The 20602-nt window shown below is 37.6% G+C and overlaps 1 protein-coding gene across 1 annotated transcript in view; it reads left to right on the forward strand.

Moving 5' to 3' along the window:
• Positions 1-20602, forward strand: part of PAPPA2 (pappalysin 2) — a 255786-nt gene that overhangs the window by 87388 nt on the left and 147796 nt on the right. Inside the window, exon 3 of the mRNA XM_023640602.2 lies at positions 11658-11803. Coding sequence (XP_023496370.2) covers positions 11658-11803 — 146 coding nt within the window. The remainder of the gene's footprint in view (positions 1-11657; positions 11804-20602) is intronic.

Genomic DNA, 20602 nt, shown 5'->3' on the forward strand with positions numbered 1-20602 from the left:
CTCCAGAAGGGTGTGCCTTAAAAATTCATGCCCACCAGTTTCTGTGGTTCTCCTGCTGTTTGCCCTTGAACACTGGCGATGGTATTTACCTTGTCTGCCGACACTCACCATTTCCAGCTGATGCTCTGCCCTCACTGTTGCTCTTGGGAAAACTGGCCTGCTGAGAGAGCTGGCTTCTGATGCAACCCAAGGCTGTAAAACTCTCAAGTGCTAGAATGGTACTGACATCCTTAATTCTTGCCAGGAATGGAAAGAGTGTCCCTTCCCCTCAGTTGGTGCTTCATTTTGTTATTAGGCCTTAAAACATAGGCTGCGTCCTGAGTTGCACCAATTTTCTTATGAAAAGAGTTCTTTTTGTTTTTCTCAGGAGCTCAAAATCCAGTCAGTAAAAGTAGGTAGGAGACAAAATGCCATTGTGGTCCTTTCCTTGTCCTTACCTTTTTATCCTTCCATGGACACAGGCACATACTTCCTCTGTATTTAACCAAAACTCAACCTTTCTTGCAGATCTGTCCATGGAAAAGATGTCCACAGATTCATCAACTGGACCACTATTTCACATGCATTTAAATTCCCTGTGTCTGAATTTCTTTTGTGCTCAGGTAGAACCACCAATCACATTGACATGTTGACTTCAAGATGTCTGTGGGTGATCCAGGGAGAGATGTCCTGCTGCAAGAGGGAAACAGGATTTAATCTATAGTCATATATATGAATTATCCAAATACTGATGGTGCTTCAAAGTTTGAGTAGAAGAGTTCCCAATGGTGAACAAGGAGAGGGACAAAAGAATGGGCCACAAACAGGAACCTGGGGAATAACTTGTAATGATTAGAAAGGGAAAGGAGGGCCCACCATAGAGACTGAGAATCAGTGGTCTGAAAAGCAAGAATAGAACCAGGAAAGAGCATTCCACTAAAAGCAAAGAAGTAGAGAACATTACGAAGCAACTAACAATATAAAAATGCAATGAAGGATTCCAATAAGAAGGTGACTGAATTTCTTTCATTTTGTGGGGAGGAACAGCTAGGAGGTCACTGACAACTTTAAAAAAAGAGGTTTTGATAAAGTCATGTTGATGAAAGCCAGGTTACAGTGAAATTAGGGGGTACATGGAAAAAAGAAATGAGTGGGAGATGAGGAAATTATTCTTGCAAGAAGTTTTAATTGGAAAGGAAGAAGGAAAAACAGAGAGTGTTAGTTATGATTTACTCAGATACCTTATCCTGTGGGACCAGAGGAAAGGGAATAAAAATAAGTAAGGAAGTAAACGTTTGAATGTGTGTGTGCGCGTGTGTGTGAGAGAGAGGGAGGGATGGAGTTCGTGATGAATGGTGACAATTTCATCGTCAAAGAAGGAGGCATGATCATTTATGAAGGGTAGGGGAATAAGAGATTGAGGTTGGTTGGGGAGAAGGGGCTAGAGAAGAATGGAGAAGATTTTAAATAATTCCTGGAGAGGAGATGACCATACACAAGTAAAAGAATAGACGAGTGGAGTTAAAGATCTCTGCATGAGATCAGAGATAAAAAATCAGTCTGTGTAGGGGTGACAATGAGATTGAGGTGCGAAGGTGATTGGAGGTAAGGAAGTGCAAAATAAGACTGTTTCCAGCAGAGGTTTCACCTCAATGTTGAAACTTCCTCAAGTGATGATGGGAGCTGGGGAAGAGGAAGGCTGCGAGCCAGGCGCTGAAGCCCTTGATGTATGGAGTAACCGGGAGATGGGAAAGTGAAAAGAAGTGAAAGTATACGGTGATGTGCCATGTGCCTAAGAGCAGGAGGAATTTGACAGAAGAAGAAAAAACTAAGTTTTTGAAGTTGCACTAGGGGCAGCTGGGGGAATGCTGGTTGGTACTCTGGGACTGATAAGCCCCAGGGTGCGGACACAGTGAAAGGGTTGGGGAGCAGGTCAAAGATGATATTCACCAGGAGGAGGAAGCATAGTTGGCAAAGTGGATAGCAGATGGGGGTGACAGAGGGAACCCTTCTGTATGTTTTGGGAAGAGAGCCATGGTGTACAGTAATGACAGGAAAGTTTAGGTTTAACCAAACCGAAGTATCGTAACCTTGGTACAGTTGTTTCCGTGAGGGGAATTGGCTGAGTGTCCTTAGGGCATCTGATGTTCTCATGGGGGCTATCTTATCCCCTGTGGAATGCAATCAGGATCTTCCTGTGGAGGGCTTGTTCTGACTGTGGGAAACCGGACCCTGGGTCCCAGTCTTAGGGCATGCGTGCATCCTTTATGTCTTGTTTGTCACCATGCCAATTTTTGATACTGATTAAACGTTCTTCAGACAGCTCAGGGTATTTTTCTTCATTCTTGAATTATTTCCATGAGACTATAAAGGAGTTATTCAACTGACTGTTAAACTAGAACACACAGAGGCATTTTTTTATACCCTTTTTCTTGGAAGCTAAGCAAGAGTTGGGACTTGCATGTACACATGGATACTGGAGTGTGGCTGAGGGTCTGTGGTCAGGGAGCATGGCAGAGATCAGTATATATCAGAGAGATATATATATACACACACCACATCTTCTTTATCCTTTCATCCATGGCCGGGAACTTAGGCTGTTTCCAAGTCTTGGCTATTGTGAATAATGCTGCAATGAACATAGGGGTGCATATATCTTTTTAAATTAGTGTTTTTGTTTTCTTTGGATGAGTACCCAGAGGTAGAATAGCTGTATCATATGGTAGTTCTATTTTTAATTTTTCGAGGGATCTCCATGTTGTTTTCCATGTGGCTGCACAAGTTTACATTCCCACCAGCAGTGTATGAGGGTTCCCTTTTCTCCATATCCTCTCCAACACTTGGTATTTCTTGTCTTTTTAGTAAAAGCCATTCCGGTGGACATGACGTGGTATCTCATTGTGGTTTTGATTTGCATTTCACTAATAATTAGTGATGTTGAACATCTTTTCATGGGCCTACTGGCCATCTGTATATCTTCTTCAGAAAAATGTCTGTTGAGATTCTTTCCTCACTTTTTAATTGGGTTGTTTGTATTTTTGTTGTTGAGTTGTATGAGTTCTTTAAATATTTTGGATGTTGACCCTTATCAGATATACAAATTTACAAATATCTTCTCCCAATTGATAGGTTATCTTTTTGTTTTGTTGATGGTTTCTTTTGCTTTGCAGAAGCTTTTTAGTCCCATTTGCTTATTTTTTCTTTTGTTTCCTTTGCCTGAAAAGATATATTAAAAAAGATACTGCTAAGACCAATGTCAAAGAGCTTACTGCCTATGTTTTCCCTGGGAGTTTTATGGTCTTATGTTCCAGTCTTTAATCTATTTTGAATTAATTTTTGTATATGGTGTAAGATAGTGGTCTACTTTCATTCTGTTGCATGTGGCTGTCCAGTTTTCCGAACATCATTTATTGAAGAGACTTTCCTTTCTCCATTGTGTGTTCTTGGCTCCTTTGTCAAAAATCGGCTGTTCATAAATGTGTGGGTTTAGTTCTGGCCTCTCAAGTCTATTCCATCCATCTCTGTGTTTCTGTGCCAGTACTTTGCTGTTTGGTTACTGTAGCTTTGTAGTATATTCTGAAGTCAGGGATTGTGATACCTCCGTCTTTGTTCTTATTTCTCAGGATTGCTTTGGCTATTCAGGGTCTTTTATTGGTCCATATAAATTTTAGGATTCTTTTTCTTTGAAGAATGTCATTAGGATTCTGATTGGGACTTCATTGAATCTGTAGATTGCTTTAGGTAGTATGGACATTTTAGCTATGTTTCTTCTTCTAATCCATGAGCATGGGATATCTATTTCTTCGTGTTTTCTTCGATTTCTTTCAATAATGTCTTACAGTTTTCAGTGCACAGGTTTAATACCTCCTTGGTTAAGTTTATTTCTAGGTATTTTATTCTTTTTGTTGCAGTTGTAAATGGGATTGTATTCTTGATTTCTCTTCCTCCTATTTTGTTGTTAGTGTACAAAAATGCAACTGAGTTTTGTATGTTGATTTTTGTACCCTGCAACTTCACCATATTTATTTATTATTTCTGATAGTTTTTTGGTGGATTCTTTAGGGTTTTCTATACATAAAGTGATTTCATCTGCAAATAGTGACAGTTTTACTTCTTCCTTTCCAATTTGGGTCCCTTTTATTTCTTTTTCTTGTCTAATTTCTCTGGCTAGAACTTCCAATACTATGTCTTGTTCCTGTTCTTGGAGGGATAGCTTTCAGTTTTTCACCATTGAATATGATATTGGCAGTGGGTTTGTCATATATGGCCTTTATTATGTTGAGGTATTTTCCTTCTGTACCCATTTTATTCATAGGTTTTTATCATAAGTGGGTGCTGAATTTTGTTACATGCTTTCTCTGCATCTATTGAGATGATCATGTGATCTTTATTCTTCATTTTGGTAATGTGGTGTATCACATTGATTGGTTTGCAGTTTTGCACCATTCTTGCATCCCTGGGATAAATTCCACTTGATCATGGTATGTGATTCTTTTAATGTATTGTTATATTCAACTTGCTAATATTTTGTTGAGGATTTTTGCATCTATGTTCATCAGTAATATTGGCCTGTAATTTTCTTTTTTTGTGTTGTCCTTGTCTGGTCTTGGTATCAGGGTAATGTTGACTCACAAAATGAGTTAGGAAGCATCCTCTTCTCTTCATTTTTTTTGGAAGAGTTTGAAAAGGCTAGGTATTAAATCTTCTTTGAATGTTTGGTGGAATTCACCAGAGAAGCCATCTGGTCCTGAATTTTGTTTTTTGAGAGGCTTTTGATTACTGTTTTGATCTCCTTGCTAGTGATCAATATGTTCAGATTCTCTATTTCTTCTTGACTCAGTTTTGAGAGGTTGTATAATTCTAAGAATGTATCTATTTCTTCTAGGTTATCCAATTTGTTGGCGTATAGCTTTTCATGATATTCTCTTACAATTCTTTGTAGTTCTTTGGCATCCATTGTAATTTCTCTTCTTTGTTTCTAGTTTTATTTATTTGAGCCTTCTCTCTTTTTTTTTTCCTTAGTGAGTCTAGCTAAAGTTTTGTCAATTTTGCTTATCTTTTCAAAGAACCAGCTCTTAGTTTTTTTTTTTTTTTTTTAAGATTGGTACCTGAGCTAACATCTGTTGCCAATCTTCTTTCTTTCTTTTATATATTTTTTAATTCTTCTCTCCAAAGTCCCCCAGTACATAGTTGCACATTCTAGTTGTTGGTCCTTCTTGTTGTGCTGTGTGGGACGCTGCCTCAGCATGGCCTGGTGAGCAGTGGCATGTCTACGCCTAGGATCCAAACTGGCAAAACCCTAGGCCACTGAAGCAGAACACATGAACTTAACCACTCGGCCATGGGACCAGCCCCTATAGCTCTTAGTTTTATTGATCTTTTCTATTGTCCTTTTAGTTTTTATTTCTCCTCTGATTTTTACTGTTTCCTTCCTTCTACTGACTTTCAGCTTCATTTATTCTTCCTTTTTCTAGTCTCTTTAGGTGTAATGTTATATTGTTTGTTTTAGGTTTTTCTTGTTTGTTGAGGTAGGCCTGTATTGCTGTAAACTTCCCTCTTAGTCCTGATTTGCTGCATCCTATAGATTTTGGTGTGTTGTGTTTTCATTTGTCTCCAGGTGTTTTTTTATTTCTCCTTTGATTTCTTTGTTGACCCAAGAGTTGTTCAGTAGCATTTTGTATACTCTCCACATATTTGTGACTTTTCCAGTTTTCTTCTTATAGTTGATTTTTAGTTTCATACCATAATGGTTGGAAAAGATGCTTGATATCATTCCAGTCTTCTTAAATTTATTGAGACTTGTTTTGTGGCCTAATATGTGATGTATTCTGAAGAATATTCCAATTGCATTCAAAAAGAATATGTATTCTGCACTTTTTGGATGTAATGTTCTGTATATATCTATTAAGTCATTTAAGGTCAATGTTTCCTTATTGATCTTCTGTCTGGATAATCTATCCATTGATGTAAGTAGAGTGTTAATTTCCCTAATATTGTGTTACTATCAGTTTCTCCTTTTCTGTCTGCTAATATTTGCTTTATGTATTTAGGTGCTCTGTGTTGGGCATATAGATATTTACAAATGTTATATCCTCTTGTTGGACTGTTCCCTTTATAATTATGTAATGACCTTCTTTGTCTTTTGTTACAGTTTTTGTTTTTGTTTTTTCAGTTTCTGTTCAGTTTTTGTTTTAAAGTCTATTTTGTCTGATAGACGTATTGCTTTCTTTTTGTTTTCATTTTCATGAAATATCTTTTTCCATACCCTCACTTTTCATCTGTGAGCGCCTTTAGATCTTAAGTGTGTCTGTTGTATAGGGACTTGGAGCTCGTTTCTTCATCCATTCAGCCAATGTATGTCTTTTGATTGGAGCATTTAGTCCATTTACATTTAAGGTAATTATTGATAGGTATGTACTTATTGTCATCTTGTTACTTTTCTTCAGGATTTTTTATAGTTCTTCTCTGTGCCCTTCTTCTTATCTTGCTCTCTTTCCTTGTGATTTTATGACTTTCTTTACTGTTATGTTTGTGTTCCTTTCTCTTTATTTTTTTGTGTATTTATTACCAGTTTTTGTTTTGTAGTTAATATAAGGTTCATATATAATAACCTATGTATATAGCAATCTACAATAGGTTGATGGTCTCTTAAGTTCAATCACATACTAAAAACCCTACACTTTTACCCCTCCCAACATCTTTTATGTTTTTGATGTCATACTTTACCCTTTTGATTTTGTGTATCCCTTACCACCTTATTGTAGATTTAGATGTTTTCAGTACTTTTGTCTTTTGACCATACTAGCCTTTGCCAGTGATATTTTTTCTTTGATAATTTCCTTATTCCAATTTGTGGGCTTTTCTTTCCTCTTAAATAAGTCCCTTTAACATTTCTTATAAGGCTGGTTTAATCGTGGTGAACTCCTTTAGTTTTTCTTTTCTGGAAAACTCTTTATTTCTCTTTGCATTCTGAGTGATAACCTTGCCAGATAGAGTATTCTTGGTTAGAGGTTTTTTTCCTTTCAACACTTTGAATATATTGTGCCACTCACTTTTAGCCTGTAAGGTTTCTGCTGAAAAGTCAGCTAATAGCCTTATGGGGTTTCCCTTGTATGTAACTTGTTGCTTTTCGCTTACAGCTTTTAAGACTCTCTTGTTATCTTTAATTCTTGACATTTTAGTTATAATGTGCCTTAGTGTGGCCTCATCTTTTTTCATCTTTGGGGTTATCTTTTTTGGTGCTCTCTGTGCTTCCTGTACCTGGATGTCTGTTTCCTTCCTCAAGTTAGGGAAGTTTTCAGCTATTTCTTATTCAGATAAGTTCTTTGACCCTTTGTCTCTCTCTTCTCCTTCTGGGACACCTATAATACAAGTGTTAGTACACTTGATGATGTCCCAGAAGTCCCTTAAGCTGTCCTTGTTCTTTGTAGTTCTATTTTTTTTCTGTCCAGCTTGAGTGATTTCCTCTACTCTGTTGTCCAGAATACCGTTCTGTTCTTTTGTGTCATCTACTCTGCTGATTCCCTCTAGTGAACTTTTCATGTCAGTTATTTGTTACAGCTCTGATTGGTTCTTTTTTATGTTTTCTAATTCTTTGTTGAAGTTTTCAGTGTGTTCATCTGTTCTTCTCCTGAGTTCAGTAAGCATCCTTATGACCATTAGTTTGTACTCTTTATCCAGTAGATTGTTTATCTCTGTTTTGTTTAGATCTTTTTCTGAGGATTTGTCCTGTTCTTTTATTTGGAACATAGTCCTTTGTCTCCTCATTTTGCCTACTTCTTTGTGCTTATTTCTATGTATTAGGCAAATCAGCTATGTCTCCCAATCTTGGAAATGTGGTCTTATATAGGAGATGTCTTATGGGGCCCAGCAGTGTGCTCCCCTCTTGTCATGCGTGCCAAATGCTCCAGGGGTGTCCCCTGTGTGGGCTGCATGTACCCTTCTGCTATGACAGGCTGCTGTTGCTATGGGCATGCAAGTAGGCTGGGCTGGCCCACAGTGCAGCTGGGTTTCTGGCCCAGTGGCATGGCTGTTGTGAGCTGCTCTTGGATAGGGCAGGCCTCAGGCACAGACTGAGTATGTGGCCAGGGGGGTGCACAACTTCCTTGGGCATGCTAGGAGGCAGGACAGACTAGTGGGCAGGGCAGACCCACTCCCCTGGCTTGAGTAGCGTGAGCTGCCTGGCTGTGCTCTATTGCCTTGGGTGCTCTCGTGGGTGGGGTGGACCCCTGTGCTAACAGGCTAGAGGAAGAATTCCAAATGGCATCTGCCAGTGTCTATGTCAGGATGGCTGAACTAGGTCACAACAAGGGCTGCTGCCAGTGTGGCCAAGCCACCTCCTACCTCTCTGGGATGTGCTCTGAGCTTAGTAAGTGAGTCTTTTTTACCAATAGACTATGCACTTTTCTATCTGGTGTTTTTGTGCTGGTTTCTGGTGGAGTGAGTCTGTGCATGGGCCCTTTAAGAGCACGTTTTCCTTTCCTTGAAGTTCCCTAGTTTCCCTGGATGTATTCCTCGTTGGTTTTCAAAGCCAGATGTTTGGGGTCTCATCTCTTTTGTACTGGATCTAAGGTTGGGGTTCCTGGCGTGTAGCTCAAATCCCCAGCTCCTCTGGGAAAAGCTCTGTACCTTTGAGATCGCTCCTGACTGTGAAGTGTCATGGCTCGGGTGTGGTCTTTTCCTCAGCAGGACTGCATCTCTGCCTCTTCCACCCCTTTCTGTTTGTCCCTTGTTGTGGAGGTTCTTTTCACCCAGTTTCCAGATCTCTGTCAGAGGAATTGTTCCATGGGTAGTTGTAGGTTCGTTGTGCCCTGGGAGGAGAGGAGCTCAGGATCCTTCTGTGCTGCCATCTTCCAAAGAACCCTCTGAGACAATTTTTATAAAAATCAAGGCATAACTTCTCTTTGATCGGTCAAAGTACTTAGGGAGAAGTGTATGATGAGTGTCTCAGTCTAGCGTGTGGAGAGTTTGAGTGAAGGGAGATCCTGGCAGAAATTAAGCCTCTTAATGCAGTTCGTCTCCCTTTTCATACAGTCCTGGTCAGTTCATGACCCTTACGCTTTTTGCAACATTTATGTATGTCTTTTGACCTTCCTTTGAATATTAAGTTCTTTTGGATGGCAAGTTTTACCTCTTAATAAATCATTTCTGAAGCAAGATGTTAAGCTCTGAATTTAAGAATGATATCTACTTTTACCCAACCTAGGTCTGAGCCTGGCTTTGGTCACATGGGTTGACAAGCTAAGACATTTCTCTTCATTAGCTCTGAGTAACATCTGAAATGGTGTACAGGTGTTATAATAGGCAGGGCATTCTGCATTCTGAAATGCAGATATGCTGACATCTACATTTCTACCCTTTTTAGTTTAGGGAATAATCTGGACAAAAATACTTGTTTCTTACAAAATAAGGCCTTCCTCTACTGATTCAATTAATGACCATTTCCAACTACCTCTAGCTTTTTAAAATGTATTCTCTCCCTTATACTTGCTGACTTCTATCTATATCTCTGTGGAGTAAGGAGCAGAGCTACTGCACCCGGTTTGTGACCAGCATGACGTAAACGGTCTTATCTGGAAGTGTAGTAATTTATGGCTGAAGAGAGGTTTGGGCAAGGAAGAAAAGGGAGATGAGTAGAAGCAGCTAATGAGGTTGATGGTGGAGGAGGAGGCCTCTTGGAGGGCGCTCAAGGGAAATTAGTGGAACTGCTTGTTTGAGGGAGGAGAGAAGGAGGGCGGCCGAGACTGGTAAGTGGCAGATAGAGAAGCCAGTAGCACACAGATGGCCCAAGTAAACCATGCCAGAAACAGGGGGATTTAGGAAAGTAGAGAGGAGAAAAGAGAGAAAACTATCAAGTTACCAACTTCTAATTTTAATAAGAACTTTGGGATAGGAACAAAGAAAGGGTGCAACTTATCTTCCCTGGTCCACTGAGCTGTACGTGGGCTCAGTCTCTGATTCTCTCTCTCCTGATTTCTTTCTGTCTTTCTTTTCTTTCTTCCTTCTCTCTCTCCTCCCATCCGCCCCCTCTCTGCTTCTTTATTCGGGCCTATTGAAACATCTCCATGTTGAAGAGTTACTTGATGTCATCACAGCTCCAAACCATCAGTTTGTCAATAGAGGAAATGGTAATTATTTTTAAAAAAGGAGAAAGGGAAAGGGAATGTGACTATTGTCCAGGGAGAACCAGGCGACTGTCCAAAAAACATTGTGTCTCCAGGAAAGCAGCAGAAGGAATATCCCTCTGATCACATCTGACATCACTTTGTGGAATTTGGATGATTTCTTGAGGCTGAGAACTATTTTTCCAAGATATTATAAGTCAATAAGAAAAGTATTTTTAAATCCCTTTTCTCCCAAGCATCTTTGGTTCTAAAGCAAAATTTTATTTCTTTACTTATATTCCCCTTTATGATTCTGTTCCAAAAAATGCAAAAACAGTCCTCTTTAGGATCTCTATTTCTTGGGTACTCCTTGCTGGTATATGCTACATGTGGATTAAATAAATGGTATCTACAGTGTGAGTGGAGGCAGAGCAAGCAAGGAAGAAGGGCCATGCCGTCCTAACATGAGCTTCTGGGTTGGGAGAATTGTGTCTGCAGCTTGTCTACCAGAATAGCAACAATAGAGCATGATCTATGAAAGAAATTTCCAGTTTATGTTGAGGGAGCTGTCTGCCCAGTTGAAACTGTGATGGGAACATTCCCCTCTTTGGAGTGGCAGACCATGGTCACTATGAAAAGCATTCAGTGAATCTAAGGGGCCACTGAGCTCTGGTTTAGTTTTTCCTTCTTAAAATATCTCTTCAGTGAGACTGGTGGGGCTCTGTTTGCTCAACATAAAATTTTAAAAGTTTCACTGATGTCAGAAGGATGAAGGCTTTGACTATATATGACCTTATAAAGAGATCAAATCTTGTTTCATTTTTTTATGGGCCACGGGGCATGTGTTTTTAATAGACTTTTAATTCTGTGCATAAGTGCAAACATAATATTACCTAGTGCTCTGAAGACCACCAATAAAGATACTTGGTGAGCATAAGGTAGTTGGAGTAGGGGTAGAGTTTCTATGGATTAATGGGCTAGCAAGAGAAATATGTGTACAATTAACGTTCTTTGCAATAGCTTTATGATATCTTCTCCTATCTATAACTCATCTCCTTTTTCCCCTCTTTTGCCTTATATTTCGTAGCCACTATTTCCCTTTTCTTAAAAGAAAAATAATGCCTGAAGCAAGCATATATTGAACTAGAGATTCAGTTGGTCTTCTTGTCATGATAATGATCATGCAGTGTGATGGAAAGTACCAGGGACTCAGTATTGGAATGCTTTCTTCACTGTGGCCTGGGGGGATTCTCAGGGCAAAGAATTAGGAGTGTCGTTGAATTTATCTTGAAGAAATAATCTAGGTGTAGAGTGGGGCATTGAGTATGATGTCAAATACTGAATATTCATATAAATATTATAATGCTGAAAAGGTAGGATATTATTTATCTTGAAATAAACGTCTCAAATATGTATTAGTGCCTTTTTTGTGGTCTTCATGACAGCCTGGTCTCTGCTTTTCTGCCCTCACAAAGGCAGTGCTGGCTGGGACTGGCATTCTGACTGGGTCTAGTCTGCTGTACTGTGTGTGTTGATCCTTTGGTGTGACGTGCTCTCCTCTGGCCTGCTCTCCAGGGCCTACATGAGCGTCAAGGAGCTGAAGGAGGCACTGCAGCTCAACAGCACTCACTTCCTCAATGTCTACTTTGCCAGCTCAGTGCGGGAAGACCTTGCAGGTGCTGCCACCTGGCCTTGGGACAAGGAAGCTGTCAGTCACCTGGGTAAGTGAAGTGAAGACCAAATATGGTAGAAAAATGAGGAGGCCCAAAAGGAGTCTGTGAAAGTGAGTTTGGAGAAGAAAGAAAGAGAAAAATCAATTTACTCAATGAATTAGCTGTTTTGGGCTGAGAATGGCTTTTGGAAGAATCTGTCAAAATGTTTCAATGCAGGCAAGTAAGAGGTATTGGAACAAACAGTGGCAAATACCCAGGATGTTCTAGATCAGATCTCTAATCTAGATGTAAATAAGTTGTGGACATGGAATAAGATCCATTTTATATCTTGGAGAACCTCAAGGGGGAAACTAGCAAGAAGATGGCTAGACTGTGAAACCTGGTTTGCAGTAATCACGGTGCTAGAAAACTGGTGGGCTTCTTGCATGGACTGGGCTTCCAAGGAGATCCTAGGAAATCCAGGCAGCTGGGGCTTGCTTGCTTACCCAGGAAAAGAGTGACACCTTAATACTGAATGGAACTACTGCAAACTTAAGAAAGATAATTCCTTTTATAATGTCTTATCATTGTTATAAAGGAAATCTTATTGACCAAGCAATGAATTATTAAATCAGTTAATGTTGATAAAAAGTAATTATCAAATATAATTTGTATATACTTTTGAAGGTCCTGAGTAGGATTCTTGCAAAACTTATTTTAAAACTGAATTGCCATAATTGAGAGGAATCTTTCATGTTGGAGAGAGAATGATTATAGAGACCAGAAACCGTTTTATAAATGATTTGAGAGGTTATGCACAGTTAATCTTCTTAGTAATCAAATATGAAGTAGAGAGGAATAAATTGAGGAAAGATTACACAGTGCTATATATGTCAAACCCATGTTTGATTGGGTCATTGTGAAGTTGAGTCCAGAACACACTGAATTGATAATCAAAGAAAATATGCGCACGTGTCCAAAGGACAGCTAGTATTGTGGATTGGGGAAGGAGGAAGATGTGCAGTAGGTTAGCAATAGATGAAAAAATATTGTTGCTGTTCAAGAAGAAACCAGAATATGAAAATCCCTGGAGGAAATCAGGTCAACATCCAGAAGGGGTACATATCTCGAGCAAAGAAGGAGACAATAAAAAATTGAACATGTGGTGTCTAAACTGAATGCTTTGCTAGTGTGCTGGGTTTCCTTGGCTCTACACTATCTGATACAGTTTTAGGACTCTGTAGTCCTTTTATCACTAAATTTTGTATTTCTTCTTAGTACATGAGAAGTCAGAAATTGGTGAGATTGGCAGTGCTTTCCAGATGAAAGCTAATGTGTGAGTCATTCTAGCCTTCATGGTAACGATGGTTGGGTTAGAAGGTCATATTCCAATAATCCATTTAATAGTGAGTTTGAGTGTCTTGAATTATCCTCATCAAAAGCAGCGGTAACAGAGGAGCATATAACATTGTAAGAAAGTACCTTCAAATTGATGTACGTCTGAATCACCAAAGGTAACCTTTTTGTATATGTGAGGGTGTCCTGACAGCAAGCTTTACCCAGCAATGGTTTCCATAAGTCCTGGGTCTATCACTGGGAATCTCCTTATTTGACAAACCTTAAAAAGTTATCTGCCTGGCCATCGTGGAGACAAATCTTGGTCTCTTCATAAGACGTGCTGGGCTGGGAGCAGACCACTGAATGTTTTCTAACTTTATTGGAGCTGGGCTTTTGACAAGATTCATTTAACTATAAAAAATGGATAAAATCCCCCCAAATTTAGCTATTTGAAGACATCAGACAGCAGCCAAAACAACAAGGATTTGAGGGGCCCAAGCCCAGTGAGAAGAAAAATGCATTGAAGTGAGCTCTATATATAACTCAGTTTATTTTTCCTTTCAGGGAAATTGCCAGATTTTCGGTGAAAAGAATAGAGGCAGAGCAGAGAGCAGCAGTCTAGAGCTTGTTTCAGCCTCACTAATGGGGAGACAGAAGTTAGAGGTCAGGCCTTCCAAGGCATCCAAGACTTGAGGGACCAAGCTCCCAGAGAAATAGAAATCACAAAAAATGAGCTTGATATTTTGCTCATAATTTTATTTTAGGATATTTGCTAATTACTAAACTATGCATTCTCAGGGTTAGTGGCCAAGAAAACAAGTGTGAAATAACTGCGAAGAGATTAAAAAGCTAAATAGTGATTTCAGGAGTCTCATAGTAGAAGGGAGAAAAAATTGGAGTTGAGGCCCTGTCAAGGAGGAGGGGCTCTAAGACACCCCATGTGTGAGGGCACAGAAATAGCGTGGCTCACACAAAGCCTAAAATCCAGCCTGAAACACTCTTAAATCCCTGTTTGGAGAAAGGTCATCTGCCTATATTTAACTGCCTAACAAAAAAAAATTAAATATGCTCTGGAGGAAGACAACATCATCAAGAGCCTCTATAAGTTTTCATGCATAATGTTCAGCAATCAATAAAGAATTACCAGTTACACCAGGAGACAGGGCCAAATGATGGTAAACTAAACTAAACAAAGAAATAATCAGTCAATAAATGCAGACCCACAGATTACCCAGATATTGGACTTATTGGATATTGGCTTTAAGATAATTATGATTAATATGTTCAAAAATAGATAAAAATATGGAGAGTGTCTACAGAGAACTGGAATCTATAATAATGAATCAAATGGAAATTTTAGAACAAGAAATACAATAATGAAATTAAGAGATTAATAGGTGAGTTTATGAGCAGGAAAAAGAATTGAATAACTAGAAAATTGTAGAAAAGATACATATTGAAGCTCAGAGAGAAAAAGTGATGGAAAAATATAGAAAATAGTTTGAGATATTTGAGACCTGATGAAAAATGTCTAATGTAAATTGGAATTTTAGAGAAGGAAAAAGATTTTGGGGCAGAAACAATATCAAAAAGATAATGGCTGAGAATTTTGCAAAGTGACAAAAATATAAAACCACAGATTCAAAATGTTTTACAAACCCCAAGAAGGATAAATAGAAAAAAAATCACAACTAGGTCCATTATAGCAAAAGTGCTGAAAACCAAAGGCAAAGTGGAAAACCTGAAAAGGAGCCAGAGAAAAAGGATATGTAACTTTAAAAGGAGTAACAATAAGACTGATGTGCTAATTTTTCCACAGAAACTACGGAAGTCATAAGACAATGGATTGATAGTATTTTTAAAATGCTAAAAGGAAATAATTGTCAATTTAGAATACTATATTTAGCAAAAATACCTTTTAAAATGAAGAAAAATTAAAGATATTTTCATACAAAAACTGAAATAATTTAATGCCAGCAGTAAAAAAAATACTGAATCAAGCTATGCAGGCAGAAAAAAATGACCCCAGATGGAAGCAGAGACATGCAAAAGGAAATGAATGATACTAGAAAGGGGAAAAATATTAAAAGTAATAACAATGTCTTTTTGGTTTAAAATACATGTAGAATTAAACTATGACAACAATAACACAAAAGACAAATGGAAGAAAGCAAATGAAAGTAAGAATTTAAGGCACCTTCTTAACCTGTATCTAGAAAAAGTATTGATTTTAGTAATTTCAGGCAGTAATAAGTAAAAGTGCATGTTGTAATCTTTAGGGCAACAATTAAAAGACAAATTATCTCTAACTGACAAGCTAATAGAGCAGGAAATGAAATGATCCAAAGAACCAAGGAAGCAAGAGAAAATAAGAATAATAACAGATGGAACAAATAGAAACAAAAAGTAAGATATTGATTCAGACTTAACATATTAGTTATTGCATTAAATGCAAATGGACTAAACAGATCAATTTAAAGCCAAAAATTGTCAGACTGAAAATAAAACTCAATTGTGTGGTGCTTGTAAGAGACACATCTTAAGTATGAGAACACAAAAAGACTGAAAGTCTAAGTATATATACAATGTAAATACTAATCCAAAGAATGTCAGTGTGGCTTTCTTAGATCAGGTAAAGTAAACTTAAAGGTGGTGCATATTACCAGAGATAAATGGGAATGTTTTATAATGATAAGAAGTAAATTTTAATTGGAAAATGTAATCATGATAAATTTGTATGTACCAAATAACATGCCCTAAAAATATGTAAAGCAAAATTTACAAAAATAAAAAAGGACAAATCTGAAGTTATAGTTTGGGCTTTAAAAACGTTTGTCTCAGAAAATAATAGGATAAGAAAACAAATATTTAGTCGAGATATAGAAGATTTGAAAAACATGATTAATAAACTTAGCAAAATTAGAATAATGTACTTAAACAGTGAAAAATATACATTCTACTCATGTGCCATGGAAAATTTACCAAGAGTTCTCAACAAAAAGTAAATTTCAAAGGAGTGGAATCACAGACACTGTTCTCTCATCTCATTGGAAAAAAGCTAGAAATCAACAACAACAACAAAAACAAAAAACTAGGAAATCTTCAAATATTTTGAAACTAAGCAATATGCTTATAATTACCCTATGGCTCAAGGAGCAAATCTCAATAGAAATAGGAAAGTATTTTAAATGAGATGATAATGACAGTATGGCATATCAAAGCTTGTGGTATACACAAGAAGCCTTATACAGGGGAAATCTATAGCTTTGTATATTAGAAAAGTCTGAGCTAAGAGTCCTTCTCAAGAAGCCAGCAAAGAATAACATATTAAACCCAAAGAATGAAGACAGAAGGAAGTAATACAAATAAGAGAAGAAATAAATAAAATCGAAAATAAACATTCATTAAAAAAAATAAACAGAGCCAAAAGTTTTTTTTTTGATGGGGAGGGGATGTCAAAGGATTGATAAACCCCTAGAAAGGCTGATCAAGAAAAACAAAACATGAGCGAGGAGGAATATATTACCACTATAGGGAATAAAAGAGATAATATTCTTACATAGACTACAGACATTAATAGTCAGTAAGTATTTTCCATAAATGATGTTGAAGCAATTGGACATCCATAGGCAAAAGAAAATGAATCTCAACATAAATCTCACACTGCATACAAAAATTAGCTCAAAATAGGTCATAGATATAAATATAAAAACTGAAACTATAGAACTTTTAAAAGAAAACATGAGAATCTTTATGGCAGGCCTAGGTGAAGAGTGCTTATACATAACACCAAAAGCATAGTCCATAAAAATAAAAACTGATAAATTGGACTTCATCAAAATTTAAAACTTTTTCTCTGAGAAAGACGCTGTTAAGATGAACAAAGAAATGAGAGATTTAGAAGAAATATTTGCAAACCACGCATCTCACAAAGAATTTGTAGCTAGAATATATAAAGAATTCTCAAAACTCAACAGTAAAACAAACAAACATTCCAGTTAGGAAATGGGCAAAGAAAAGAACAGACATTTTACTAAAGAGGATATACAGATGGAAAAATAACCACATGAAAGGACGTTCAGTATCATTATCCGTTAGGGAAATGCAGATTAAAACCACAATGAAATATCACTACAGGCTTATTAGAATAGCTAAAATAAAAATTAGTGACTGTACTAAATGCTGGTGAGGATGCAGAGAAACTGGATCGCTCATACATTGCTGGTGGGAATGTAAAATGGCACAACCACACTGCAGAATACCTTGGCAGTTTCTTATAAAACTAAATGTACACCTACCATATGATCCAGCACTTGGACTCTTGGACATTGGTCTTAGAGAAATGAAAACATACATCCATTTAAAAACTTTCATATCAATCTTCATAGAAGCTTTATTTGTAATAACCCCAAACTGGAAATGGCAAAGTGTCCTTTAATCTAACTGTTTAAACAAACTGTAGTACGTCCACACGATAGAATATTATTCAGCAAGAAAATGGAAAAAAATATTAATGCATAGAATGACTTGTATGTATCTCAAAGGTATTATGCTGAGTGAAAAAAAAAAATCTCCAAGTTCCACGCCATATGATTCCACTTACGTAGTATTCTCACAATGACAAAATCGTAGAGAACAAGTTAGTGGTTGCTAGGGTTTAGGAATGCAATGGGAGGAAGAGGGGAAGGGATAGGAGTGTGAGTGTGACAAAATGAATAGCAGGAGGGAGATCTTAATGGTGATGGAAAAGTTCAGTATCTTGATTGTGGTGGTGATGACACAGATATACCTGTGATAAAGTTGCATAGAACCATACACACACACACACACACACACACACGTACACACGAGTGCATGTAACAGCTAGTGAAATCTGCATAAGGTCTGTGACCTCTGCATGAGCAGAGTACTTTGCATATAGCAGGTGTTCTCTGAATGCTCACTGAATGAAGGGATGAATGAGTAAATGAGTGAAGGTATTAAATTTAAATGGTTTCAAGAATTGTCTCATGAATCATTGACTCATAATAAATATTTTCAACAAATGGTGTAGAAGCAGTGGGACATCCGTAGGCAAGAGGAAATGAATCTCAACACGAGTCTCAAACCTTGTACAAAAATTAGCTCAAAATAGATGAATTGCAAAAGAAACTAGGATTATTTATGTTTCACTCATAAGCATTTTAGGAATAACTATGTTCCCCTACATGCTTCTGAATGTGCTTTTCAGAAGTAGAGGACCAGACTGAAGAGTTGGGAAATCTCACTCAATATGAAATTGCTCACGTTCTTATTTATTTATTCTTGTTCAGTCATAACTGTGCTTGAACAAAGGAAACGTATTGACCTCAGTCAGGTGTAGAGCAGTACAGAGAGCTGGCATAACATGATAGAGGAAGACATTTAGGATTTTCTAAATAGAGTCTTTTTAGGACTCAAGATAAGATTATCTGTTTGTGTCAACATGAAAGTCCCCTGCACTTTGAGGGTCATCTGAATGACCTAGCAGATGAGTACACTGGCCTGAAAGTTTGAAGATTGAATTCAATTTCTGACTACCAATGGCTTAAGCCACTGTGTGGAAAGACCGAGGTAATTTGTGGTCCCGTTTTGCCATAAACACCATTTCTGCCTTTTAGCATTATTTTGTCCTGTTAATGCTGTGGCAATGCAGGGCAGAATTTCTTTTAAATAAACAAATGAATGATTGAGATCCCCTTGAACTCTAACGTTCAGTGGCTTCAGTATCTTTAGTTTTAGTACACAGCACTTAAACTGGAAATATATCTTCAAAACCAGAAGACTTGAATTAGTAGGAAACTAGGCCTTTTATAAGCTATCAATACCATACTCGTCATCGTTCATTCATTCATTCATTCATTCATAGGAAAACTGTTGAATCTGTTTTGTGGCAATACCAGAGACAGAGTAACAAAAGGAATTCACCCCAAAGGTTTTCACAGCATAACTGGGAGACAGACATGCAAATATACACTTAGAATACTATGTAACAGTACCACATATGAGGTCAGGCAGGAACATGAAGAGAAAGTGCCTAGCTGTGCTGAAAGCATCAGGGAAGAGTTCTGAGAGGGGCAGAGGCTTGAGAGGAGAGTTGAATAAGATAGAGACAAGCAGGAGTTTGCTTGGCAGACAGTGAGAGGGCATTCCAGAGAGAAAGAACTGGTAGATGCCAAGGTTCAGACTGTTAAAAACCTGAACGTACTTAGAAGTGGAATGTACTTGGCTAGAGCAGTGCTCTTCAAACTTATTTTTGCTCACTTGTACCCCCTAAAAGACTTTTGAAAAACTATGACTCCTTCATACATTCTAAGAGTAATGTCTAAAAATTTAATCATAAGTTTAGATAGTAGCAAGTAGCATAATTTCTGGCATGTTATTTTAAATTAGTGACATTTTAAAATAAATTTTACGTCTACCCTTCTAAATGTATCCTCAGTAACATAACAATTTTATAAGAACCATCATTCATTTAAAAAATTAACGTCCATGCAGTTTTTTTTAACGCTGGGAAATTATTCATTGCTCCTTTTTTCTCTTTGAATTTGTGTTTCCATTCCATTTCTCCTGTAGAGCTTTATATTAATGTAACATATAAAAATCTATTTTTTCAAAGTCCTGGTCACCTATTTGTCTACTAAAAACATATTTTGAATAAAACAACAGTTTTGTGATGGTAAAGTTTTTAATTAAACTTTTTATTTTGAGATAATTGTATATTCACACGCAGTTGTAAGAAATAATGCAGAAAGATTCCACATGTCTTTTACCCATTTTCCTCCTATGGTAACATCTTACAAAACTGTAGTACAATACCACAAAGAGGATACTGATGATAAGTTATAAAGTATTAAAAATTTATTTTCAATTGAGTTGTCTTTTGAAATGATTACTTGTCCAAAATTAATAAAAATGATATTTTAAAATGTTGATTAATGACTAGTAAACAAAATGGGAAACAACATTTTAATGAGGTGAGAGTGACTTTTCGCCTCCAAATTAGTTCTTGTGTCTGTAGATGAATAGTAATTATTACTCTAATGAGCACCAATTATATTGCTTTTTTCCCTTTTGTGGCTCTAAGCACTAAGAAATTTTGTTCACATAAATAAGTAGATGGGGAAAAAAAAGAGTTCTGTTTGATTGACTGAGTGGATGGTGGTGCCAAGTTTAGAAAATATAGGAAAAGGAGGAGCAAATGGGGAGCTGGTTTGGTTTTGGGTATCTCGAGTTTGGGGCCTCTAAAGACCTGACTGTGAAGGGACTTGCACAGGAGCAGGAGGAGGAGCGGAATTGAGGGTTATCCCTGACACCAAAGGAGAGAGAGGTTTGAGAAAGTCCCCTGAGGCCCACAAATGCAACTCTGCAGAGAGAGGAAGTGCCTACAAGGGCACTGCAGCCAGATTAGGGAGAGTCTGTCACTCTCTGGCACGGAAGTAAGACACTTCAGAGTGTTCTGGGCCAACCCTCTTGCTGGTCCTTCTAGGAATGTCTATACTGCCAAAGACC

This window comes from Equus caballus, chromosome 5 (genome assembly GCF_041296265.1).
Source record: "Equus caballus isolate H_3958 breed thoroughbred chromosome 5, TB-T2T, whole genome shotgun sequence".
NCBI lineage: Eukaryota > Metazoa > Chordata > Mammalia > Perissodactyla > Equidae > Equus > Equus caballus.